Source organism: Sorex fumeus, unplaced genomic scaffold, assembly GCF_029834395.1.
Source record: "Sorex fumeus unplaced genomic scaffold, SorFum_2.1 ptg000101l, whole genome shotgun sequence".
Lineage (NCBI taxonomy): Eukaryota > Metazoa > Chordata > Mammalia > Eulipotyphla > Soricidae > Sorex > Sorex fumeus.
The window spans coordinates 1,098-28,320 of NW_026606158.1; the positions used below are offsets into that span (position 1 = coordinate 1,098).

The 27,223-nt window shown below is 52.5% G+C and overlaps 1 protein-coding gene across 1 annotated transcript; it reads right to left on the reverse strand.

The window, feature by feature from the left end:
* Positions 1-350: 350 nt before the first annotated feature.
* On the reverse strand, positions 351-23,140 carry LOC130042503 (complement C1r subcomponent-like protein). Its single transcript, XM_056134679.1, has 3 exons — positions 23,046-23,140; positions 7,483-7,711; positions 351-548 (listed from the first exon to the last, which is right to left on the reverse strand). Exons 1-3 carry the CDS (start codon positions 23,138-23,140, stop codon positions 351-353), a joined length of 522 nt encoding a protein of 173 aa, XP_055990654.1.
* Positions 23,141-27,223: the final 4,083 nt, after the last annotated feature.

Genomic DNA, 27,223 nt, shown 5'->3' on the forward strand with positions numbered 1-27,223 from the left:
GAAGGAAGGACGGAAGGAAGGAAGGAAGGGAAAGAATAAAGAAAAGAAGGAGGGAAGGAAGAAAAGAAGGAAGGAAGGAAAGAAGGGAAGGAAGGAAGGAAAGAAGGAAGGAGGGAGGGAAGGGAGGGAGGAAGGGATGGATGGGTGGGGGGAGGGAGGCAGGCCTGGATGACTGCTTGGGAAACGAGCCGTTGAGATGCTCCCAGACCTGATGCAGAGGAAGCTTGAGCAGAGCCAAGGGCTTCACCCCCCGAGCAGAGCTGGGACAGGTGGACCAGCTGCCCCGCGCCCCTGTTTCAATGGGTTGCATTCCACCATCCCTTCATGCTTGGCACCTACACCCCCCCACATCACTCACCCACGGCTTGGTAGAGGGCCAGGAAGCCCCTGTGGAGATGGGGGGCCCGCTCCTCAGAGGTGGCAGGTGCACGGAAGGTCAGCCGTAAGGTGCGCCCCAAGGACACAAACTCCCGCTGTCCTGGGGGGTGGCCCAGCGGGCAGCCGGATCGCCCACAGAACCGAAGGGGCTCCGTCCCACTGGCGGTGATCTGAAAGGAGCGAGGAGAAGGGGGACAGCAGGTGTGGGGTGAGTCACACTGCTGGGGGTCACACCCGGGGCATTCCCTCCAGTCACCTCAGAAGGACCGCCTGCTCTCCCTTCCTCCTCCCTCCCTCCCTCCCTCCCTTCCTTCCTTCCTTCCTTCCTTCCTTCCTTCCTTCCTTCCTTCCTTCCTCTCTCCCTCCCTTCCTTCCTCCCTCCCTCTCTCTCCCTCCCTCCCTCCCTCCCTCCCTCCCTCCCTCTTTCTCTCCCTCTTTATCTGCCCCCACCCCCTTTGCCTGTGCTCGGCTCACTGAGCTATCTCTCTGGCCCTAGCATATTTTTCCTACTATAATCCACCTTCTTTCAAGACACTTTTTGGTGTGTTTTTGTTTGCTTTGAGCCACTCCAGGACTTGCTCCTGACTCTGAGCGATCGCTGGTGCTTGAGGGACCATATGGGGTGCTGGGGATCGGAACCCATGGCAGCCCCGTTAACCCACTCACTGTACTGTTGTTCCATCCCAGGAAATGTTTTTTGTTTTGTTATTTGGACCTTGAGCTCCAGCGGGCCCAGTAACGTCTCCATTGGAGACTTTGTTGTTACTGTGTCTGGCATGCCAAACACAGTAACAACAAAAGTCTCCAATGGAGACGTTACTGGGCCCGCTCGAGCAAATCGACGATCAATGGGAGGGCCTTTACCTTTACCTTTACCTTATTTGGACCACGCCAACAGTGCTCAGACCTTACTCCTGGCTCTGTGCTCCGGGATCACTCCGGGCAGTGCTTGGGGGACCATATGTGGTGTGAGGATTGGAAATAGGGCTGACTGCATGCAAGTGCCTTATTCACTGTATTCTCTCTCCAAATCTCCTTAACAAATTCCCTGGGACCCCCAGGGTCCCCCAGACATCCACTACGTTGCTGAGTACTAAGCAGGCAGGAGTGAGCATCCGTTTTGCTCACCCCTGTGTCCCTGAAGTCCATGATGGCACCAGTGACCCCACAACTTGCCGGGGTTACCCTCTGGCCCGGTGAGTCGGGGACTCAAACGTGGTCATAGGTGCAGCCACACATAGTCCCAGATGGAAGAAGGAAAGGAGGGAGGGAGGGAGGGAGGTGAGAAGGAAGGAAGGAAGGAAGGAAGGAAGGAAGGAAGGAAGGAAGGAAGGAAGGAAGGGAGGGAGGGAGGGAGGGAGGGAGGAAGAAAGGAAGGAAAGGAGGAAGGAAGGGAGGGAGGAAGAGGAAGGAAGGAAGGAAAGAAGGAAGGGAGGAGGGAAGGAATGAAGGCAGGCAGAAAAGGAGGAAGGAAGAATGGAAGGAAGGAAGGAAGGAAGGAAGGAGGAAGGGAGGGAGGAAGGCAGAAAAGGAGGAAGGAAGGAGGGAGGGAGGAAGGGAGGAAGGACAGAAGGGAGGGAGGGAGGGAGGGAAGAAAGGAGGGAGGGGGAGAAAATGGGGCTGAAAACATTCGGGGGTGGGAGTCTCAACCCTGTTACTCTGGGAGCCAATGGGCGGACGTGTGTCCATCTGTCCAGTCACTGAGTGTCTTCCCTGTCTCCCACAGACAATCAGGCCTCCCAAGGTGTTCAGACGAAGCCCAAATGTGCCCAGTGTGGGAGGCTGACTCTTGGGGCTCCGCCCCTTCCCTCACCAACTCGTCTTTGGGCCACCCACTTTGGACTGCCTCTGTGCCCTACAAATCCCTTCTGGGGGTTCCCTGACTCAAGGAAGAGCTTGGGGGAAGGAGACGCCACCCTCCCGTTCATCCCATGCCCCTGCTCTGGGCGTTTCATCTCCGGACTTCCTGGGCTTCCACCCCCTATACTGGTCCTCCGAGCACTGCCGGGACTCACCCCTGAGCACAGAGCCCTGGGTGACCCAACACTCCATGCTTCTACCCATGAATAAAAGAAAAATTTATATTTTACAAAGGATGTCACATCTAGAATGACCGCACTCGTGAGGGACATAAAAAAAGAAGTGTAATGAACTATTGTGAACTACTTTTATGAAAATTAATATATATATGTATAAAAGGTAAAAGGTAAAGGCCCTCCCGTTGATCGTCGATTTGCTCGAGCGGGGCCCAGTAACGTCTCCATTGGAGACTTTGTTGTTACTGTGTCTGGCATATCGAATACTCTCGGTAGCTTGCCGGGCTCTCCGAGAGGGGCGGAGGAATCGAACTCGGGTCGGCCATGTTGGCCGCTTGTAAGGCGAACGCCCTACCGCTGTGCTATCGCTCCAGCCTCCAGTCTTTGTATAAAACACAACAAAGTGTGAAACTGGACAAAGTGTTTCCACTACCCCTGGATAGTAGAAACACGGGCTGGGGGATTGGTCCATGGTTGGAAGCTGCCTCAGCTGCTGTGGGAGAATTTGGGGTAGAGAAGAGGCCACTATGGCAATGACAGTTGGAAATGACCACTCTCAATGGGGGGTGGGAGGGATACTGGGATCCGTGGTGGTGGGAAATGGGCACTGGTGGAGGGATGGGTATTTGATCACTGTATAATTGAAACCCAAGCACAAAAATCTGTAAGTCTGCAACTGTACCTCATGATGTCTCACTAATCACGGTCCTCCCGTTGTTCATCGATTTGCTCGAGTGGGCCCAGTAACATCTCCATCATGAGACTTGTTGTTACTGTGTTTGGCATATCGAATACATCACGGGTAGCTTGCCAGGCTCTGCCATGCGGGCAAGATACTCTCGGCAGCTTGCCGGGCTCTCCGAGAGGGGCGGAGGAATCGAACTCGGGTCAGCCAAGTCGGCCATGTGCAAGGCAAATGGCCTACCCACTGTGCTATCGCTCCAGCCCGTAGTGTAGTGGTTATCACGTCTCACTAATAGAAATAAATAAATAAATAAATAAATAAAAGAACTGTGTGCTGTGGGCTGGAGCGATAGTGGGGAGGGTATTTGCCTTACACGCCATAGACCTGGGTTTAACCCCCAGCATCCCATAGGGTCCCTTGAGCAACGCCAGGAACAATTCCTGAGTGCAGAGCCAGGAGTAACCCCTGAGCATCACCAGATGTGGCTCAAAAAGCCGGAAAAAAAAAGAACTGCTTGCTGAAAATAGGTAAACATGATAATCTCTCAGTATCTGTATTGCAAACCATAATGCCCAAAAGGAGAGAGAGAGGGGTGGGGGGGGGGGAGAGAGAGAGAGAGAGAGAGAGAGAGAGAGAGAGAGAGAGAGAGAGAGAGAAGGAAAGTGCCTGCCATAGAGGCAGATTTGGGGGTGGTGGGGGCGGGAGGGAAACTGGGGACATTGGTGGTGGTGACAGGCACCCTAAAGCCAGACCGAGAGCCAGATGGCAGCTGTGACAGCCCACAGCTAACATTAAGTTTTGACTAGGCCTAAGTTTCTGTTTCCCAGAAACTGAACTTGTAATTTCTGGTAAGGAACTTCTAGATCAGCTGACTGGTCATGAGGGGTCACTAGGGCAATTTTTTGGAACAACCAGAAACTGGCTGTTACCATGTCCATTTTTTAAAAAACTTTTTATTAGTGAGACACCATGAGGTACAGTTGTAGACTTACAAATTTTTGTGCTTGGGTTTCAATTATACAATGATCAAATACCCATCCCTCCACCAGTGCCCATTTTCCACCACTACAGATCCCAGTATCCCTCCTCCCCCCCCTCCTTCCCCCCCCCCCTCCCCCCCCCCCCATCCCACCCTGCCTCTGTGGCAGGGCATTCCCTTTTGTTCTCTCTCTCCTTTTGGGTCCTGTGGTTTGCAAGAGAGGCATTGAGTGGCAATCCTGTTTGGTCTATAGTCTACTTTCAGCACCATGTCCATTTTTGGAACAACCAGAAACGGACTAACTATTATCAAATGTTGACTAATCGCTGACGCCTATTGCTTGATCACTGCTATCATAGCGCTTGCTCAACCTTGGAACCTATATAAACTGCTTGCACTTGGAAATCGGGGTCGCTATCAAGAGACCGCTTTGTGGGTAAGACAGTTGACCCCAGTTAACTGGAATAAAACTCCTTTGTACTTGCATGACTGTCTCTCTGACAGTGTCAGTCACGCCATGACCCGAAAACCCGGTACAACAGTTGGAAATGTACCCTGATGGAAGAACGGGTGTTGCAATGTTGCAGGACTGAAACCCGATCCTGAACAGCTTTGTAACTGTATACCTCACTGTGACTCAACTAAAAATATTTAAAAAAAAATTGTTTTGCTTTGGGCAACCTGGCAGGCTACCGAATGTAACCTGTCCACACGGCAGAGTCTGGCAGACTCCCCATGGCGTACCCAATATGCCAAATACCAGTAACAATGATGGGTCTCATTCTCCTAACCCTGAAAGAGCCTTGAATGTGGCACTTTTTAGAATCTCAGGGCTAGGACGAAGGAGACGTTACTGGTGCCTGCTTGAGGCAATCGACGAACAACAGGATGATTGTGATCGTGAAAACAAAACAAAACAAAAAAAGGATGTCCTATCAGACAAATTTTCCCTGTCCCCTGGTGTCCCGATGTCTCTGAGTCCCTGCCTCCTCCAAACATATTTTTTCCCTCCTACATTTTGTTGATTTCATTAGACCGGTCGAAAGAGCCTTCCAGACTCTGCCCTCTCTTGCAAATTTAACTAAAAAGGACAATGTGGGTCAGCTGAGAGGCTGAGCAGGGAATGTGCAGGAGAAGAACCCAGGGAGAGAAGCGTCCTCATCTCCTCTAGTTGGAAGGTAATAGATGCGGTGGGAAAAAAAAAATTCATCAAACAACCATCATCGCCCAGAACAAGCGTGTTATTTATATACAAGGAAGTTAGAGGGGCTGGAGCAATAGCACAGCGGGGAGGGCGTTTGCCTTGCACGTGGCCGACCCGGGTTCGATTCCCAACATCCCATAGGGTCCCCGAGCACCGCCAGGGGTAATTCCTGAGTGCAGAGCCAGGAGGAAGCCCCGAGCATCGCCGGGTATGACCCAAAAAGAAAAAAAAAAAAGAAAGTTAGAGCCGATAAAAAGCTGCATGACTTCGAAGAATTGATGGTTCCTGGGGTTGGGGTGGGGGTGGGGAAGTATGCTGTCTTGTCTTTTTTTTTTTTTTAATTTTTTTAATTAGTGAAACACCATGAGGTACATTTATAGACTTATAAATTTTTGTGCTTGGGTTTCAGTTGTACAATGATCCAGTACCCATCCCTCCACCAGTGTCTTGCCTTTTGATGTTTGAGCTCAGAAGCTACACCAGCTTGGGGGCTGGAGTGATAGCACAGCGGGTAGGGCGTTTGTCTTGCTCGCGGTCATCCTGGGTTCAATTCCCAGCATCCCATAGGGTCCCCTGAGCACCGCCAGGGGTGATTCCTGAGTGCAGAGCCAGGAGGAACCCCTGAGCATCGCTGGGTGTGAACCCCCACCAAAAAAAAAAAGAAAAAAAAAAGAAGCTACACCAGCTTGATGCTTGATCCTGGGGTCATGTGGGGCACCCAGCTTTGTTGGGGAGGGGACCCAGGCCTCCCTTAAGCAAAGGATGTGCACCCCCATTTCTGTGGGGACCACACCCAGCAATGCTCAGAGGTTTCTCCTGGCTCCGCTTTCTGGAAGTGCTCCAGAAACCATATGGGATAGCAGGGATCGAACCCTGGGCCGGCCAAGGGCAAGGCAAGTGCCCTACATGCTGTCCTATCTCTCCAGTCCCCGCACTAACCCTTGGAGCTCTCTTCCTGGCCCCTGGCCCTGCTCTTCATTTTAAGTCTTAGAATACTCTGGGCTTTTGGGGGTGGGGGAGGTGGGATGGGGGTCACACAGCCCAGGGGTGCTTAGGGTCTGTTACTGGTCTGTTCTGGGGGGACCTTGGAGTTCAAAGCATGTGCTAACGTCTCCTGGTCCCTGTATTTTTTTTTTTTTGTATTTTTTGGGTTTTTTGTTAGTTTCGTTTTGTTTTCAGGCCACTTCCTGGCCATGCTCAGGGCTTATTCCTGGCTCTGAGCTCTGGGCTCACTCCTGGCAAGGCTTGAGGGACCATTTCTGGTGCTAGGATTTGAACTCAAGTCAGTACTATCTCTCTGGGCCTGGTCTCTCTCTCTCTCTCTCTCTCTCTCTCTCTCTCTCTCTCTCTCTCTCTCTCGGAGGGGACCAAACCAGGGCTGTTTTCAGGGCTTACTCCTGGCTCTGTGCTCAGGGATCACTCCTGGCAAGCTCAGCAGACCCTATGGGATACTGAGGATCAAACCCAGGTTGGCTGTGTGCAAAGCAAACGCCCTATCCGCTGTGCTATTGCTCCAACCCCCACCTTCTCTCTCTCTTTTAACTAAACACTCTGTACATGTGTTATTTTGATACAAATAAAATGGAAAAGGGCTGGAGCAGTAGCCCAGCCGGTAGGCGTTTGCCTTGCACGCGGCCGATGCAGCCGACCTGGGCGACCTGGGTTCGACTCCTCTGTCCCTCTCAGAGAGCCCGGAAAGCTACCGAGAGTATCTCGCCCGCATGGCAGAGCCTGACAAGCTCCCCGTGGCATATTCAATATGCCAAACACAGTAACAACAAGTCTCACGATGGAGACTTTACTGGGCCCGCTCGAGCAACTCGATGAACAATAGGAGGATAGTGCTACACAGTGCTAAAATGGAAAAGGTAGAACCCAGGAGATATGGTGCCCCACGTGCCACTGGGAGTCAATCCCCGCACAGAGCCGGGAGTGGCATTTGCTCGGCTGCTTGTGGCCCCCAAAGCGACAAACCCAAACGCAAAAGCAAAACAAGGAGGGCGCCACTGTGCTGTCTCGCCTTCGCTCCCTGGGGCCCAGGTGGCAGAGCCAGCCAGGTCGGCGTCCTGGGGACACACTTCTGCCTCCCAGGGGAGCTGGGCCCCGGCCTGGACTTGGTTTCTTCCCGCGATGCCACCCTCCCTCCTGCCCTGTATCCAGACCAGCCCCCCTCCCCCCAGAAGCCCCCCTGCTCGCTCACTGTGACCGAGTCCCCCTCACAGCCTGGCGACGGCGCCACGTCGAAGTCTTGGAAGGTGAGTCTCACGGCCATGCCCGGCGGCGCCTCGAGGTCCGTGGTGCTCTCCAGGCCTCGGGGGTACGGCCCAGGGTACCCGGGGGACGTCAGCCGCTGGGGCAGCCGCTGAGCCGTGAGCACAGAGCCCCTTGCGGGCTGAGCCTGGAGCAGCGCCCAGAGGAGCAGCCGCCACCTGCAGGAGGAGGGGGTGAGAGGGGGGACAGGTGGGGACACCCTTCGCCCTTAGCCACCTCTACCGAGGCAGCTCAGGTCTCTGCAGTCTCAGGAGGGCGACTATGCTCACAGCACCCCCTGAGATCTGGGGTCCGCAGGCCCGATGGGGCGGGAGGGCGCTGGCTCCCTCCCGGCTCAGCTCGGCCGCTGCCCATCCTGGGCTGCTGGGCTCTGGGGAAGCCCAGCTCTCCCAAGGGCTGGCTGGGGTGGGGTCTGCATGTATGTGCTGTGTGTGTTTGACATGTGTATTTGTGTGTGCTGCTATGTGTATTTGTGGGGCATGTGTGTATGACTGTGTAGTATGTGTAAGTGATATGTGTATGGTGTTATGTGTGGTATGTGTGATGTGCACGTGTGTGTGGCATGTGCGTGGCATATAGATCTGTGGTATGCATGCGGTGTGTGTGGTGTTTCTGTGTGTGGCATCATGTGGCGGGTGCATGTGCGCTATGGAAATGTATGATCTGTGGGTTAGTATTTATTGTCTGTGGTATGTATGGAGCGATAGCACAGTGGTAGGGTGTTTGCCTTGCACGCAGCCAACATGGCTGACCCGCGTTCGATTCCTCCGCCCCTCCCGGAGAGCCCGGCAAGCTACCGAGAGTATTCGATATGCCAGACACAGTAACAACAAAGTCTCCAATGGAGACGTTACTGGGCCCGCTCGAGCAAATCGACGATCAACGGGAGGGCCTTTACCTTATTTGGCCGGAGCGATAGCACAGCGGGTAGGGCGTTCGCCTTACAAGCGGCCAACATGGCCGACCCGAGTTCGATTCCTCCGCCCCTCTCGGAGAGCCCGGCAAGCTACCGAGAGTATTCGATATGCCAGACACAGTAACAACAAAGTCTCCAATGGAGACGTTACTGGGCCTGCTCGAGCAAATCGATGAACAACGGGAGGACCGTGACCGTGACCGTGGTATGTATGTGTGTTGGTGTACAAGTGTGTACATGTGGTATATATGTTTGTGGTATCTATTTCTGTGGTGTGTATGTGCATGGGGTGTGTGTGGTGACACGTGGTGTGTGTGTATATAGTAAGTGGTATATATATGCAGTACATATGTGTGTGGAATGTAGATGTGTGTGGTGTATAAGTGTGTATGTTATGCTTATGTGTGATATGTGTGAGTGGCATTCTGTGTCTGGAATATATGTCTGTGGTGTGTGTGGTGTGTGTGGTATGTGTTATATGTGTGTATGCTATGTGTTGTGGTGTGTATATGTGGTGTGTATATGTTTGGTGTGTATATATACGGTGTGTGTGGTATGTATGTATGTGTCATGTATATATGTGGTGTGTGTGTATGTGTGTGTGATGTGGGTGCTGCTGGTATATACGGTGTGTGTATATGTGTGTGTGGGCAGTCTCCTGCCCCCGCGCCTGGCTGTCCTCGCCGGGGCCCCTTGGAGGGGAGCGGGTTGAGCTTTCCTCCCCACCCCAACCAGGGCTCCGGCAGTTGAAGACCTCCAGGACCAGCCACCACCATGCTGAGACCACTCTCCGCACACATGAAGGTACTGGCAGAGGGACAAAGCCACGTGGGTTCCGGGGCCGAGACCTCCAAGCCTACTCGGATTGGAGTCGAGCATCCTCCACCCAGATCCTCCAAATTCCAGTAGGCGGGGGTCACACCCACCATCTGGCCCCCTGGCGCCGTGTAATCCCATCAACGGCCAAGACTCAGAGACTATAAAAACCAGCTCCCGGAACCGCGCGACATCTTATTATGACATCTCATTCCTACTTTGAACAAACTGGCAGGCTACCGAATGTAACCTGCCCACCTGCAAACTCCCAATATGCCAAATACCAGTAACAATGATGGGTCTCATTCTCCTAAAGAGCCTTGAATATAATCTCAGGGCTAGGATGAAGGAGATGTTACTGGGGCCTGCTCGAAGCAATCGACAAATAACAGGATGATTTGTGATTGATTGATTGTGATTGTATGTGTGTGTGATGTGGGTGCTGCTGGTATATACGGTGTGTGTATGTGTGGTGTGTGTGTGTGGTGTGTGGGTGCTGCTGGTATATATAGCGTGTTATGTGTGTATGTGTGGTATGCATGTGTGTGGTGTGTGGGTGCTGCTGGTTTATATGGTGTGTGTATATGTATGTATATGTGTGGTATGTGTGTGGTGTGTATATGTGACATGTATATGTGTGTGTGTGTGTGTGTGTGTGTGTGTGTGTACAGGCCACAGGGCCTCTGTCCCCTCTGCCCACCCCTTTCCTCTCCTCTGGTCCGTCTCTGGGCCACACTCACATCTTGCCGGCAGTGTGGAATGCTTCTGCAGAAACAGTCCCCAAGGTGGGCCGCGGGCCGGACGCTGGGCTGGGCCCTGGGCGAGGGTGGGAGGGGCTGCGTGGCCTGTGGGCGGGAGAACTTACTGGAAATGACTCGGGAGCCCCTGGCCTAACACCGGGCGTGAGCGCCCCCTGCCGCCTGCCGCTGGGATAACTGGGTTTGAGTCTGGCCCTTGTGCTCCCGGATAGCTCCACGCAGTGCTCTCGGGGTCCCTGAGGTGCCGGGGATAGACCCGACTCAGCTGCGTGCAAGGCCTGTGCAGCCTTTCACAGCCTCTCGCCTGAAAAGGAGAAGCTCCACCATGGAGACATCTCCTTGGGCCCTCATTGTGTTGTTTAAAATTAATTTTACGCAATGCATGCACACACACATACACAAAACACCCTCAAATAAATAAGGCCAAATTTCTTATGGATACGTAACGTCCACAGAGGCCAGATCCTTGTGGGAAACTCATAAACCCCACTGCTTCCTCCGTCCCTGTCCCACCCAGTTATGTCCCCAGCTGCCTCTTGGAGAAACTGAAGCTTGTTTGTTGTTTTTGGTTTGGAGGCCTTACCTGGCTATGTTCAGGGCTAAACTCCTGGTTCCCTCCTGGCAGGGGTCAGGGGACCAAATGGGATGCTGGGGATCGAACCTGGGCCGGCCGCACGAAAGGCAAGTGCCCTCCCCACTGTACTATCTCTCTGGCCCCCTTTTAAAGTTTTGGTCTTCCTTTTTCTATTGTGATGCTCCTCACGTTGTGCTCAGGGATCAATCCTGGAAGGGCTTGGGGGACTATATCAGCTGCCGGGGATCCAACTCAGATGGCCAGCTTCAAGGCAGGTACCCTCCCGCTGTATTTCTCTCTCTCTCTCTCTCTCTCTCTCTCTCTCTCTCTCTCTTCTTTCTTTCTTTCTTCCTTTCTTTCTCATTTTTTTGCTTTTTGGGTCACACCTGGCAATCTCAGGGGTTACTCCTGGCTCATGCACTCAGGAATTACTCCTGGCAGTGCTCGGGGGACCCTATGGGATGCTGGGAATCGAACCCGGGTTGGCCGCGTGCAAGACAAATGCCCTACCTGCTGTGCTACTGCTCCAGCCCCCTCCTGCCATAGTTCTTGTGTTCAAGAGATTGAAGCTTGTGACCAGGTACCCTGAGCCTCTTCCTCCCCGGCTTTGGCAGACCCTCACTGAGGGGATCTTTGGGTCCTTAACCCAGGGAAGTGCTCATCACCCATGTCAGGCTGGGTGGAAGCTGCTTCCTGAAGAAGGGGTCCTGGAGACAGCAAGGACCCTGGGACCTCAGGGTCAGTCCGAGTGGCCAGGCTGGCAGGGATCTGGAAGGGCAGGGGAGATGGAGGCAGGTGTGAGGGACTCCCTGTCTCACCTGGCGATATTCAAGCCCAGCATGACTCCTGCCCTGGCTAAGACTCTGCCCCACTTAGGGTGATCATTATAGTACTTTTTTTTTTTTGTTGGTGGTGGTGGTTTGGGGTGTGGTTGGCTTTGGGCCATATCCAGCAGTGCTCGGGAGTAGCCCTGGTGGGCCTTGGGGGACACTATGTGGTGCTGGGGATGAGTTTGGTCACAAATACCTTAATCCTGCACTAGATGTATTGACTGTTTTCTTCGTCACAATTCTACCAGCCACCAGGGCTACGGATGCTGAGATATGGCTCCTCTTGGTCCACTTCACTGTTTTTAGTTTTTGACTTTTTTTTTTTTGGCCACACCTGGTGTTATTCCTGACTCTGCACTCAGGAATTATTTCTGGTGGTACTCTGGGGGACCATATCGGATGCCGGGGATTGAACCCAGGTGGACTGCATGCAATTCAAACGCCCTCCCCACTGCATAATTGCTCTGGACCCAAAATCAGATTTTGTTTGTTTCTGTTTAGTTTTTTGGGGTCACACCCAGAGATGCTCAGCGGTTACTCCTGGTGGTGTTCTGGGGACCATGTGAAATGGTGGAATTAAATCCAGGTGGGCAGTGTGCAAGGCAAATGTCCTACCCACTGTACAATTGCTCCAGACCCAAAATCTGTTTGTTTGTTTGTTTGCTTCTATTTAGTTTTGGGGTAACACCTGCAATGTTCAGGGTTTATTCCTGGCTCTGCACTTAGGAATTACTCTGGGTGGTGCTCAGGGGACCATATGGAATACCCAAGGTGGAACCCGGATCGGCTATGTGCAGGGCAAGTCCTCTAACCCACTGTTCTATTTCCCCAGCCCTGGTCCACTCTGCTATTAGGGAGGCTCTGAACCCCAGGGGGCATATTTAGTGCATTCACAAAGGCAGGGCCGAACAGAGGTGACTGCCAGATGTGCTTCGATAGCTTTGGCCTTTGGCCTCTCTCTTCTTTGAAATGTTCAGTGATGGAGATCAAAACAGAACCTCCACGGGGGTATTGTGCCGCCAGCAGGTCAATCTGTACCTGTGAGGCGAGTGCATCAGTGGCCTGATGGCACCGTCAGACTTTTAGATACCCCAAAATTGCTGCTGTGCCTTTGGCCAGACCCCAAAAACTTGGGGCAAAGTTTACCAAGAAAGTAAACGGCCAAGAGTTAGGTATGTGGGAGACACACCCACAAACCACCTCTGGCTCAGCTATATAATTGGAGGCAAGTCCTGATCGGACTGCTTAACGGCCATGATCCAGAGACTCAAAAACGAATCTCAGAACCCAAAGGCTTTTGACAGAAATGCGTCCTGTTTCTGCAGTAGGTTACTGGCGCTGGGCCACTCCAGGTGGGAATAGGTTTCGTGCCTTGGCCTGTTCACCCTGGCGGCCCAGTGACCGCCATCCTCCAGAGGCCACAGGACAGTCAGGTTTGGGCCTGCAGTGACAAGACACGTGGGGCCTCACCAGATGGGGGTGGAATCGGCCCTTTCCTCCCCATCCCAACGAGACCCCGAGTCGCTGCCTACAAAGGGCCTCTCTGGCTCCTGATCAAGCTGATTAATGGCCATGATCCCAGAGACTCAGAAACAAATCTCAAAACCCAGCGGCTTTTGGCAGAAATGCATCTGAACTGCATACAAGGTGGCTGCTGTCTCAGAGCTTATTGGAAAGCCAGGTATGAGTGGTGACAGGGCAACTGCAGTCTCATGGGAAACGGGTCCGTACTGGCTCGTCCTTCATGCCCTACCAAGGTCACGAGTTGCCCCCCACGAGTGGCTCTCTGGCACAGCCATAACACCAGATGCACAGAAACCAATCTCGTAATGATCTGGCTCTTTGCAGAAATCCGAAATCATTATATGACATTATACGATTCTCATACCAGCTATAGAAAACAAAGTATTTCACAGTGCCTTTTCAGCAATTCTGATTGTTGGGGGGAAAATTCTAAACAATAATGGTGCATCTTTTGTCGAAATAATGAATGTAATCAATGTAGAGAAGAGTTAAGTAGAAATCGTCTGCCTCACAGGCTTTGGGAGGGGTGGGGGGTATATTGGGTTTCTTGGTGGTGAAAAATGAGTACTGGTGAAGGGAAAGGTGTTTGATCATTGTATGACCGAGAATTAAACCTGAAAGCTTTGTAACTTTTCCCTCGAGCAATAAATAAATATAAAAAGAAAAATAAATAAATAAAATTATGAAAAAAAAAAAGCAAGGTGGAGTTCATGCCCAATTCAATCAGCTAATCAGTGGCTGAATAAATAGCAGTACTCCTACATAAAACAAAACAAAACAAAACAACCAAACAAAAAACAGAACCTCCAGCGTGCCAGGCCTGAGCCCTGAGTCACATTCCCGCTAGAAAGTTTGCATTTTCAGTTTCTGTTTTGGAAATCCCTGTGGGTGCTGCCACCTGCTGTTTGGCCGGGGGAAGGACCAGGAGGTGGGGGGCCTGGTTCTGGTTTGTTCTAGTTTTCGGGGGTGGCTAACACCCATATATGTTCAGGGCTTTCTCCTGACTCTGTGCTCAGGGATCACAGATCTGGCGGGGCTGGTGGGGATTGAACCCAGGGCGGCTGCGTGCAAGGCAAGCGCCCTCCCTACTGTCCTACGGCTCTGGCCCCTGGTCTGGGGTTTCCTAACCAGCTTCCTCTGCAGGCTCCAAGCCTCCCAGGGTTCGAGAGTAGTTTGCTCTGCCTGTCTTACCTTCCAGAGTGCCCTGAGACTCAGCGCTGAGGGAAGGACTTAGGACCCTCCTCCCCTCCCTCATCACCACCCCCCCCCAAGTGCTGAGTCAGCAGGGCTAGCATCTCTGGATCTGTCCCTTGGGGTCTCTAGACGCTTTGCCAGATCAGGGGTTTGGGGGGGGGGAAGAGTGGGTCTCAGGAGAGCTGGCTTCTCCCTGGGTGCTCCCTCTCAAGTGCTCGTAGGTGGTAAGTTCCCAGTTGGCGCTATGAGTTAAGGGCATTGGGGCAGGTGCTCAGTCATCCCCAGAGGACTGACCCTCCCTCTGCTCTTGGCTTTCTGGGTGAAGGATCAAGCGACCGTGTGCCCTCCCTGTGCCTCTGAGTCACAGGTAAAGCCCGTATTTCTTTAATGTTCCGCTACATTCTTTTCTTCTTCTTCTTCTTCTTCTTCTTCTTCTTCTTCTTCTTCTTCTTCTTCTTCTTCTTCTTCTTCTTCTTCTTCTTCTCCTCCTCCTCCTCTTCTTTTTGCTTTTAGGCTAAGTGCTCGGGGCTTACTCCTGGTTCTGTGCTCAGGGATCACTCCTATCGGGACTCGGGGGGCCATATGGGGTACTGGGGCTTAAACTCAGTCCAGCCGTGCACAAGGCAAGCATCCTACTGGCTGTGTTATATCTCCGGCTTCTGCTCTGGTACATTCTACACTCATCGTTTTTAATCTTCGTTGGGGCCCAAGGGTGAAGATAGACAGATAAGGGAGAGGACAGGGAGATGGGTGTTTTACAGGACCCTTCAACCCGGAATGCTGGCGCCCGAGGCGGAAGGCTGCTCCGGAGGATCCCGTAACTGCTCTGGCTCTGCTCCCTTTCCCGGAGGAATCTCCCCTTGAGAAAGCCCATTTCAAAGATCACTGCCCGATAAACTAAGGCTCTCAGATATGTAAAAGTCTAGGCAGGATAGATGAAGATAATTAAGCATTTGACCAAAGAAAGTTGTTCTTCTTTTCCTTTTTTCGGGGAAGGGGTCACACCCAGTGATGCTCAGGGGCTACTCCTGGCTCTGCACTCAGGAATTACTCCTAGTGGTGCTCAGGGGACCATATGGGGTGCTGGGGATTGCACCCAAGTGCAAGGCAAATGCCCTCCCTGCTGCCCTATCTCTCCAGCCTTCTGAATCTTATTTAACTTTTTTAATTAAAAAACATTTAGCTATTAAATAACAGTGGGATCCACATTCATAAAGTTGTTCATGATTGGTTGTCACTCATACAATGTTCAACACCCATCCTTTCACCAGTGTATAATTCCCACCACCAATGTCCCCAGTCCCCTGCCATCTCTTTTCTTTCTTTTTTTTTTTTTTTTTTTGCTTTTTGGGTCACACCCAGCGATCCTCAGGGGTAACTCCTGACTCTGCACTCAGGAATTACTCCTGGCGGTGCTCGGAGGACCATATGGGATGCCGGGGATCGAACCCTGATGGACCGCGTGCAAGGCAAACGCCCTACCCGCTGTACTATCGCTCCAGCCTGTCTCTTTTCTTAATCCTCTCAGAGTCCCTGCTTCCGACCTGTTCACCCAGGGCCTGTCCCCAGCAAATCTCTCTCTGGGCTGTCGCCCCCTCTGGTCGGTCCAACCCTACAAATTTCCCAAACATTGTCGTGTACATTGTGGCATGGGATTCCCTTGGCCTTCCCGCCTTTCTCGGCCATCAGAGACCAAGAGGAATAGAACCTGGGGGTTAAGGCAGACTCCAATTCACGCTCTGCCTTGAAGAGTCTCCGTGACTCTCTCATTCATCATCTCTCACTGCCTTTAGTCATCCTCGTCTAGAGGAAGAGGAGAGAGATCCCCATCACACAGGGCCGCTGTGAGGATGGCAGCACATTCACAAACGCATCAACCCGATTATTAATAAGCAGGAGTCCTTTGGAGACTTGCCTGCCATTTGGCAAACACCCCATCAATATCCCTGCTTGCTTAGAAAGGCAGGCGTGCGGGCAGTTAGGTTCTCAGTGTTGCTCCCGGGGGTGTATTTGACAATATCTGGAGATTTGTGGCTTGCCCAGCTGGGATGATGCTATTGGAGAGATGATGCTATTGGATGATGCTACGGAGAGAGGTCAGGGGGAACATCCTGCGATGCTTCAGAGGACGCCTAAGCAGCAAAGCATCTGCCCCCCCAATTATCAGTAATGTCAACGGTGCTGACGTCAAGAAACATCAGCTTAGGCCTAAGAGACTCTTAGAGCGAGGCCAACTGACTCATTTTCGGAAAAGAAATCATGGGCCGGAGCAATAGTACAGCAGGTAGGCATTTGCCTTGCATGCAGCCGACCTGGGTTCGATCCCCGACATCCCATGTGGTCCCTCGGCCACTGCCAGGAGTGATTCCTGAGCACAGAATCAGGAGCAACCCTTGAGCATTTCCGGTGTGGCCCCCAAATCAAAGCCAACTAAAAATAGCAAAAAATAAACCCCAAAATTAGATTAAAAACAAACATACACGGGGGGCTGGAGTGGTAGTACAGTGGGTAGGGCGTTTGCCTTGCGTGTGGCTGACCCAGGTTCGATTCCCAGCATCCCATATGGTCCCCTGAGCACCGCCAGGAGTAATTCCTGAGTGCAGAGCCAGGAGGAACCCCTGAGCACTGTGGGGGTGACCTAGCATCTCCCTCCCCCTTAAAGATAGTCACTCAGCTCTGGCCCCACCCTGAAATCTACCTGATCTCCAAGTTTCAAGAGAACAGGCAAAAATCTCTTTTGCTCCCGAGTCTACCACATCCCCTAGGGTGGTCCTAGCGTCCCCTGTATGCACTCTTTCAGAAACTAACCTTGAGTCCATCTGCTTGAGATCAAATCCTGGCTCTGCCTTTTATTCATGGTATGGCCCCTATCTAGTTACTTAAAAGGCCACTTCTCAGTTTCTGTGACGGGTTATTTATGTATTAGTTTTGTTTTGAGGTCACACTGAGCAGTGCTCAGGGCTTACTCCTGGCTCTGCATTCAGGGGTCACGCCTGGTGGGCTCAGGGGAACATCTGGGGTGCCAGGGATAGAACTTGAGTTGGCCGTGTGCAAGGCAAGTGCCCTCCCCACGGTACTAGTGCTCCAGCCTTTGGTTAGTTGTGTGTGTGTGTGTGTGTGTGAGGGTGGGGAAGGAGCATTTGAGTGTATGTGTGTGTGTCTGTGTGTGTGAGGGAGAGAGAGAGGAGAGAAAGAGAGATTGGAAGTATGTGTGTGTGAGTGTGTATGTGTGAGATAAGGACTGTTTGAATATGTATGTGTGATGTATGTGTGTATGTGTGATGGAACGGACTATCCAGATTGTGAATGAAGGTGTCTGAGTGTGTGTGTGTGTGTGTGTGTGTGTGTGTGTGTGCGCGCGCGCGCACACGCGCTCGTGTTTTGGGTGTCCAGAGACACTCCTGGGAATACTTGGACAACGGTGCTTGAGTCCAGTCATGCAGTGCTGCTAAGTGTTGGGATCACCACCATCACCCCCCTTGGTGCTCAGGGCGTGATGCTGAGTTTTAGGTGTTGAATCAACCAGGCTGAGAGAAGCCAGCTCTGGGTGTGCTTGCGAGGGAGAGATCAGCGTTTGAGCTGACGCACTGTGTAACCCGGAGGGCCCTGGCACACTGCTGGCCTGCGAGGGCAGAGGAAGACCTTGGTGAGACTGTGGTGAGCATGAGCATCGCAGCGCCCCCTGGTGGGCACCGCATACCAGTGTGCAAGCACTGCACCCAGTGGGTGAGCGAGCCCTGGGCAAAGGCGTTGGAAAAGGGTTGGAGAGAGCCCCAAAGGGTGAGAGCACAGGGACAGGGTCGGGATACACAGCAGCCGTACCCTGGCCTCCTCCTCTTCCTGGTCTCCACTCAGCTACCCCCGATGTGTCTGCAGTAACCTCACCCACATACCCACAACCTCCCATCACTTGCCAGCACAGAAACCTCCTTCCAGTATTACCATGCCCCGCCGAAGGTGTGGGGGGACCCTGAAGATACCTTTTTCCAAGACGTACAGCGGAGTGTCCAGCTATGAGTGGTGATAAAGGACCAAACAGAGGAAGGGCAGAAGGGATAAGTTCTTGGTAAAAAACCTTGTCTGGTCCCAGGGAGAGGAATTCTGTGCGCGCCCCAAGGAGATAGGACCAGGGCTCCCTCGCCCGTAGATTGTCCAAAGGCACACGTTTATGTATTTATGTCACTGTCACTGTCCTCCCGTTGTTCATTGACTTGCTCGAGTGGGCCCAGTAACATTGTGAGACTTGTTACTGTGTTTGGCATATCGAATACGTCATGGGTAGCTTGCCAGGCTTTGCAGTGCAGGCGAGATACTCTCAGTAGCTGGCCGGGCTATCCGAGAGGAGCGGAGGAATCGGACTCGGGTCCACTGGGTTGGCCTCGTGCAAGGCAAACGCCCTACCCACTGTGCTATGTATTTAATTTATTTATTTCTCATTAAATCACCGTGAGATACACAGTTATAAAGTTGTTCCTGATGAGGTTTCAGTCATACAACGTTCTAACACCCATCCCTTCACCAGTGTAAATTTCCCCACCACCAATGTCCCCAGTTTCCCTCCTGCTACCGATCAGCCTTAGTCTGCCTCTACAGCAAACACTTTTCTTGTCTCTCTCTCTTTCTCTCTCTGTAGAATCTCTCTCTCCTTTTCCTGCGTGTGTCCTGCCTATCAATAGCAAGGCAGTTTTCGGGGATGGAGCAATAGCACAGCAGGGAGGACGTTCACTTGCATGAGGCCAACCCATGTTCTATTCCCAGCATCCCATTTGGTCCCCTGAGCACCGCCAGGAGTCATTCCTGAATGCAGAGCCAGGAGTAACCCTTGTGCATCACCAGGTGTGACCCAAAAAGCAAAAAACAAAACAAAACCAAAAAACAAGGCAGTTTTGCCTTAGACCGCTGTGCCATCTCTTCCTTCAACAAGTTCAGGGGTGAGACTGCCTCTGTGCCCAGGGTCACCCACCATGTATTTCTCTGGATTCCATTTCCCTTTTTCTTTCTCCTACATCTGAATAACACTTGTCCCTTTTGGGCTGCTCAGAAAGGAGTGGTGGGGGCTGGAGAGATAATACAGCGTTAGGGCAACTTGCCTTACAAGCGGCTGATCCGGGTTCAATCCCCAGTGCTCCAAAGGGTCCCCCTGAGCCTGCCAGGAAGTGATCCCTGAGTGCAGAACCAGGAGACCTCCAAAGATAGAGGCTTCGTTGCATCAGGAGAATAACGTACTAGTTTTCTGTAGTAAAGTTGCTTTGCTCTTAAACTGACTTGCTCTTGATAAATTCTTTTATCACCCCGTGGATCGGACCCAGAGAGGCTGTGTTCCTGCAACTTCACGATCACGATCGCGACCATCCTGTTGTTCATCGATTGCCTCGAGCAGGCCCCAGTAACGGCTCCTTCGTCCTAGCCCCGAGATTTTTTTTTAAAGTGCCATATTAAAGGCTCTTCCAGGGTTAGGAGAATGAGACCCATCATTGTTACTGGTATTTGGCATATTGGGTACACCACGGGGAGTTTGCCAGACTGCCGTGTGGGCAGGTTACATTCAGAAGCCTGCCATTTTGTCCTAAGTAAGAATGAGATAGTAAGGTGTCACGCAGCCGCATTTGTGGCCGTGCTTTCGGGAGCTGGGTTTTATAGTCTCTGGGTATTGGCCACTGATGAGATTACACGGCGCCATGGGGCAGTTGGTGGATGTGACCCCTGCCTACTGGAATTTGGAGGATCTGGGTGGGGGATGCTCAGCCCCGATCTGAGCAGGCTTGGAGATCTCAGCCCCAGGACCCGCATGCCTTTGTTCCTTTGCTGGTACTTTCATGTGTGCGGAGAGTGGTCTCAGCATGGTGGTGGCTGGTTCTGGAGGTCTTCGGCTGCCGGAGCCCTGGTCGGGGCGGGGAGGGAAACTCAACCCGCTCTCCTCCAAGGGGCCCCAGCGAGGACAGCCAGGCGCGGGGGCAGAAGACTCTGCCCTGTTCTGCAACTTAAGACCTTTTATTTTGGTGCTCGACACAGGCTGCAGTATCAGGAGATCTTGCTGGACCAAGCATTGTGAGGCCGAAGCATCTGGGTCAGTTCTGGTAACCGAGGGGCTGATGAAACCATGGTAGGGCTAGAGAGTATCTGACACTGTTGGATATTAACCCTAAGTGTTTCAGGTTTCATCAGTGAATTGCCCCATCCCTTCCCCCAGAGAAGCTTACAGTGCTCTTAGAGCACCCCTAATCCCCCGAGTTTATCTTCAACCTTTTCTTTGCTCTTTACCTCTCATTGTTACATTCCCCAAGTCAGTCTTGGTTACAAACAAGTCAAAACTTGGTGATTCTGGACTTTGGATTTGTAGTAAATTACTTGCTTTTCTGTTTCCCCTGTAACTTTTCATATTTTAATATAGAGCAAGGTTCTTTGCTTAAACACAGAAAGACTGTCAATGCTATGCTCCTAGTATTTGGGACTTGATTGACTCGGAAATATTTCTACTCCTGGGCATTGGTCATAATTACTTGACTCAGGCTTCGGTTGCTGTAGTTACAAACACCCCACAAAGGGAGGTCCCACTGTGGGACTGGGATGGACCCGAGGTGAGTGGCAAAGCTACCCTGGCTCTGAAGTGGGACAGTCTTTTTTTTTTCTTTTTGGATCACACCTGGCAATGCACAGGGGCCACTCCTGGCTCTGCACTCAGGAGTCACTCCTGGTAGTGCTCAGGGGACCATATGGGATGCTGGGAATCAAACCTGGGTCGGCCGCGTGCAAGGCAAACACCCTACCGCTGTGCTATCTCTCCAGTCCCGAAGTGGGACAGTCTTGAAAGCACAAATGCATGGTCTTAATGCAAGCTGTTATGGCTTAAGAGACAGGACCCCCATGGGGAAGGACAAGCTGAACCGGTCTGAGGTCTTAGTCTGGGATTTACGGTAAAAGCTTGGCTTGCCCTCGGTGTCCAAGAGAACTAAGTTTGGAATCCATATCTCTTACTCTGTTTATCCAAATAACTGCAAGAATTAATCAGAAGTAAAACTTAATTGTTTAATATTTACTAGTGGTTAGGGAAAGAGAAAAACAATATAGATGTCCCTGGAGACAGAGCGTCTCCTTGAGTGAATCTCCCCAAGAGAATTGTCTTTGCAGAAACACTTTATCTCCACAAATGATCAATCACTCCTACATGCGTCCTATACCTTAATTCCCCTTAGCTGTTCTAGAAGTACACTAGCAGCTCTGTATTAAATGGGCCATGTTGACCATCAGTCCGTGGTCCCCTGTCCCTTTGTTCCCCTGCTGGGGAGGCCGGGGAGGCGGTTCTTGGCCACGGGACCTACGCATCACGCACCCTCACACTTTGAACTCACAGGCACAGCTGTTGACCTTAGCGAGGAAAGTCTCCATCTGTCAAGACTTTGACATGGAGATTGAATTGAGGCAGCCTTTTAGGGGGCGTCTGCTAGACCCCTTCCATGGGGAGCATGTGGGAGAAAGAAGCTGAGAGAAGAGGGGTGCCGTGGGGTGGGCTGGGCTGTCCATGGCTTCAGAAGGCTGCCGCACCCCTGCCACTGTAGGGTGTTTCCTTCTGAGCTTAAAGGAGCAAGATGACAGGAGCACGTGGGGTTTTGTTTGTGGGTGTTTGGTGCTGCTGGGTGGGGGTGGACTGGGATGCAGCCTGGTTTTTAGAGGGGAATCTCCCATCTGAGGTGGAAACAGCCGTTTCAAATGCCTAAGGTGAATGCGTCTGTCGTGGGAGCCACAGCCCGGTATACCTCCAGAAAGGCAGGGGCGGGACCCTGCTATCTGTCGAGAATCTGACTATCCTTCCTCATTGTCCGCCCCCCCCCCCCCCCAGGCTTCATCACTGTTAGTGGCCCTGTGACGGGCTCTTTCCTCTAAGAAGTCATGTAGTAACCTGATGGGGAGTCTTGTGAGGTGAGTGTGAGGACTCTGATGTGTGTGTGTGTGTGTGTGACAGGGAATTATCTAGATTTTGTGTGTGATAGGGAACTATCTAGATTGTGTGTGTATTTGTGATAGGAAACCATCCAGAGTGTGTGTGTGTGTGTGTGTGTGTGTGAGAGAGAGAGAGAGAGAGAGAGAGAGAGAGAGAGAGAAAGAGAGAGAGAGAGAGAGAGGTGGGGGGGAGTATTTGAGTGTGTGTGTGTGTCTGTGTCTGTGAGGGAGAGAGAGATTGGGAGTATGTGTGTGTGAGTGTGTATGTGTGAGATAAGGACTGTTTGAATATGTATGTGTGATGTATGTGTGTATGTGTGATGGAACGGACTATCCAGATTGTGAATGAAGGTGTCTGAGTGTGTGTGTGTGTGTGTGTGTGTGTGTGTGTGTGTGTGAGAGAGAGAGAGAGAGAGAGAGAGAGCGCATGGCATGGCATGTGCAGCGCCCCCTGCTGCCCACACGGCCAACAGCTGCCCCGGCTGGCTTAGGTCCCAGGAACTCGGCCCCTCCCCACCAGCTCTGTCCTGCTCTGGCTTTTTGCATCCTCTGGGGTGTGTGTGTGTGTGTGGGGGGGGGGGGGGGGGCGCTGTCTCCAGGCCTCTGACTGTACCCAGCTCCCTTGGATGTGCACCCACAAGGCGAACGGTGTCCAGGACGGTGTTTGGGGGGACCTACCGCTTTCTCTGGGTCCTGACTGGGCCTGCAAGCTCGGGGTCAGGCTCTGAGGCAGTTCTCCATATGGGGTGTTGGCTGAGGGAGAAGCACAGAGGACAGGCTTGGTGGGGGGGCGTTGGGGACCCTGCGGGGCCCTGGTGCCCTGGGCTGGCCAGGCTGCATGGAGGATGTACCCTCCGTTTCCCCATGCCTCAGAAAGGGACTTGGAAGGGTCTTTCTTTCCACTCCCAGATCCCCCCGGGTGTGAGGTACCATGAGCCTCACCAGCCGAACTCTTGTGGGACTGTGGTGAGCGTGTGCTGCGGGCCTGGCTGTAGCAGGGAGGGGTCGGCGTTCAGCTCATGGGTGGGTCTCTCCATCACATCACAACCCCCCCCCCCCCCGCCTCTGCCTACTGCCCTCTTCTCTGTTGGAGATGGCGGAGGCTGGACAGTGATGTTAGGGCCCTGAGAGGGGGGACCCTGCCCTCTTCACTCACTCCTCTTTAGCTCTGTCTCCTAGTTGGTCTTATTTGGGGAGGAGGGGAGCACAGCTGGCAGAGCTCAGGGGACCCTACGGGTGCCAGGGATCGAATCCGGGTTGGGAATACTTAAGGTCACTGTGCTGTCTTTACATCTTTACAGCCCCAATGCCTAGCTAACTTTTTTTTCCTTTTTGGGTCACACCCAGCGATGCTCAGGGGTTACTCCTGGCTCATGCACTTAGGAATTACTCCTGGCGGTGCTTAGGGGACCATATGGGATGCCGGGGATCGAACCCAGGTCAGCCGCGTGCAAGGCAAACACCCTATCTGCTGTGCTATTCCTCCGGCCCCTCCCTTAGTTAACCTTTAAGCACAGGGGCCTGGAGCCAGAACTGCTGGTCCATCTTCTCTTTGCTGGGACATAAACACTCCCGGTGGCCCTCATCTTTCTCTCTGCAGGCCCTGGCCTAGTCTAGTCCATGCGTTGCCTCCTGGGTGGGGGGTCTGGAGGCTTCCCAGGCAGGCTCTGGGGACAGGTGGTTTTAGGGACTTTCGGGCCATGGCCAGCAACGGCCAGAAATCCTGTCCTCTCAGACAGGCAGGAGGACAGCAAGTGACCGGCCAGACGCCTTCACATGGGTCAGTGTGGTTTCTCAGCTCGCTCTGCTGGGCTTTCCTGGAGAGAGGCAGAAAGACCACTAGAAGATCCTGTTAATTTTTTTTTCTTTTTGGGCCACACCCGGCGATGCACAGGGGTCACTCCTGGCTCATGCACTCAGGAATCACTCCTGGTGGTGCTCGGCAACCATATGGAATGCTGGGAATCGAACCTGTGTCGGCCGTGTGCAAGGCAAACGCCCTACCTGCTGTGCTATCGCTCTAACCCCCTCCTGTTTAATTTTTTAAAAATTGATTGATTGATTGATTGATTGAATCACTGTGGGAAAAGTTACAAAGCTTTCAGGTTTAAGTCTCGGTCATGCAAATATCAAACACATTTCCCTTTACCAATACTTATTTTTCACCATGAAGAACCCCAATAAACACCCCCCAACCCTCCCAATGCCTGTGAGGCAGATGAAATCTAGTTAACACTCTATCTACTTTGATTAGATTCATTGTTTCGACAGAAGATGCACCATTATTATTTAGAGTTTACACCCCCAAATCAGACATGCTGAAAAGGTATTGTGAAATAATTTGTTTTCTACTCCTATTTAATTTCTTGAGCACATCCCACCCCCACTGACCCCCCACCAGGTCCTCCAGATGCTCCTGAGTTGACTTTCTAGGAACTCAAGGCAGACTTCATGCTTGGAGCAGCCAGAGGCCATCCGACTTTCAGGAGCTGAGATGGGCCATTCTCCCGGGCCACTTCCCCTCGGGGAGGGTCTTTCACCCGGAGGCCAGACCTTGAACCTGGACCCTGTGAACAGATGCGGGGTGGTGGAAAGAGGCAGAGAGGACAGCCTGGGGGCTACAAAGTGACAGGTTAATGGCACAGGGGAGGACTGCAAGGAGGCATCGGGGCAGGGGACGGGCTGCCTTCTGGGACCCTCGGAGCTTCGAGGAGGCACATGTCGGGGACGCGGCTCAGATCCCACGATCTGACCTTCCAGAAGACCTGCTGGCACATGGCTTTCCCGGCAGTCAACTCCTGGGGAAGGAGGAGGATGGATGAGGAGAAAGGAAGATGAGGTTCTGGGGCCAGAGCTATAGTCCAGCAGGGAGGGCATTTGCCTTGCACTCAGCTGACCCCGGTTCAATCCCCGGCATCATCCCCGAGCACCACCAGGAGTAATTTCTAAATGCAAAGGCAGAAGTAACCCCTGGGCATCGCTGGGTGTGACCCAAAAAGAAAAAGAAAGAAAGAAAAAGAAAAAGAAAGATGAGGCTCTGGCCAGGGCTGGAGCCAGTGTTGCAAGCTGAACCCTAGGTTCCAGCCTAAACATGAGGTGACCTCCCTGCCCCCACTCTCCAGCACTTGCAGGGAGAGCTTCTTCCTCAAGGGCCTTTACACGAGTCCCCCAGTCCCCCACGTGAACCCACTTTGCACCCACTGTATGGTTGTTGCCAACTGATCCCGATTCGTTCCAAGCTTCCCTTGGGTTCCGAATGCCTCTGGCTTGGTCACTGTCCCCAGCTCTGATTTAGGGACATGTACCCCCCTGGGCCCCCTTCCTCCCTCTGTCACTCTCCCTGGTGTGTTTGTTAATTAAATTAATTAATTAATTAATTTGGTTTTTTTTTTTTGTAGGAGTACTGCTATTTATTCAGCCACTGATTAGCTGATTGAATTGTGCATGAACTCCACCTTACTTTTTTTTTCTTTTTCCATTTTTTTTATAATTTTATTTATTGAATCACCGTGAGAGCAGTTACAAAGCTTTTGGGTCTAAGTCTCAGTCATACAATGAAACACCCGTACCTTCACCAGTGCCCATTCTCCACCACCAAAAATCCCAGTATACCCCCATCCCACACCCCCCCCCCCACCTGTGGGGCAGATGATTTCCACATTACTCTCTCTCTACTTTGATCACATTCAATATTTCGACACCAGGCCCACCATTATTATTTGAGATTTACCCCAACACTCAGATCTGCTGAAAAGGCAACAGTAGACAATTTGTGTTCTATTGCTGGTTATGAATAACATATGATGTCGCGTGGCTGCAGTAGGGCCATGTGGTTTTGAAATTCTGAAATTTTAACACTTATATCTGGAGGAATTTCTGCCAAAAGCCACTGGGTTTCGAGATCTGCTCCTGAGTCTCTGAGATCATGGCCGTTGAGCAGCTTGATGAGGAGCCAAAGAGGCCATTCGCGGGCGATGACTTGGGGTCTCACTGGGGTGGGGAAGACAGGCCCAGCTCTACCTCCCCCCCCCATCCCATGAGACCCAACAAGTTTCGTCACTGCGGGCCCAAGCCTGACTGTCCAATGGCCTCTGGAGGATGACAGCCACCACGTCGCCAAGAGGGAGCAGGCGGAGGGACAGCACCCATTCCCCCCTGGGGTGGCCCGGTGACAGTAACCTACTGCGGGGTCCGGACACATTTTTGACAAAAGCTGCTGGGCTTCGAGATTTGTTTCTGAGTCTCTGGGATCAAGGCCTTTGAGCAGCTTGATGAGGAGCCAGAGAGGCCGTTTGTGGGCGATGACTTGGGGTCTCGTTATTGTGGGGAGGACAGGCCCGGTTCCACCTCCCCCCCACCCATCCCGTGAGACCCAACAAGTTTCGTCACTGCGGGCCCAAGAATTTGGCTTTTTGGGTCACACCCGACGATGTGTGTGTCAGGGCTTACTACTGGTACTGTATTCAGAGATCTCTCCTGGCAGTGCTCGGGGGGGACCATATGGAATGCCGGGGATCGAACCTGGCTCGACCAGGTGCAAGGCAAACGCTCTCTCCACTGTCCCATGGCTCCAGCCCCCTCCCCAGTGTTTCAACTTTCCTTCCTTGGCTGGGGGCAGTGAGTGGGTGTCTGCTTCCGGCCCAGCTGACCACATACAACTTCTCTCCTCCAGCCAGTGCCTCCAGCCCCGGTTGGGGACGACTCCTCTCTGCACGCAGACCAGCTGCTCCTCCTCCCAAGTCACCACGGTCTGTAGTGGAGGGAGCAGAAAAAAAAACGGCCGCTGGAGGGGAGAACCCTGCCCCCAACCCCTGCCAAGACCGTCTGTCTGCTCATAAGAAATTTTTGTTTTATTCTAGGAACTGTGATTTCTGTGATTAACAGTGGTAGGGCTTCATGCATAAACGTTTCGTCACTGTGTCTACCATCAGCGTCAGCTTCTGTCCAACCTTGTCCAGTGCCCCCACTCTGTACTCTCCTGCCTGCCCACTCTCATATTATTATTATTATTATTATTATTATTGGGTTGGAGCGATAGCACAGCGGGTAAGGCATTTGCCTTGCATGCGGCCAACATGGCCGACCTGGGTTTGATTCCTCTGCCCCTCTCGGAGAACCAA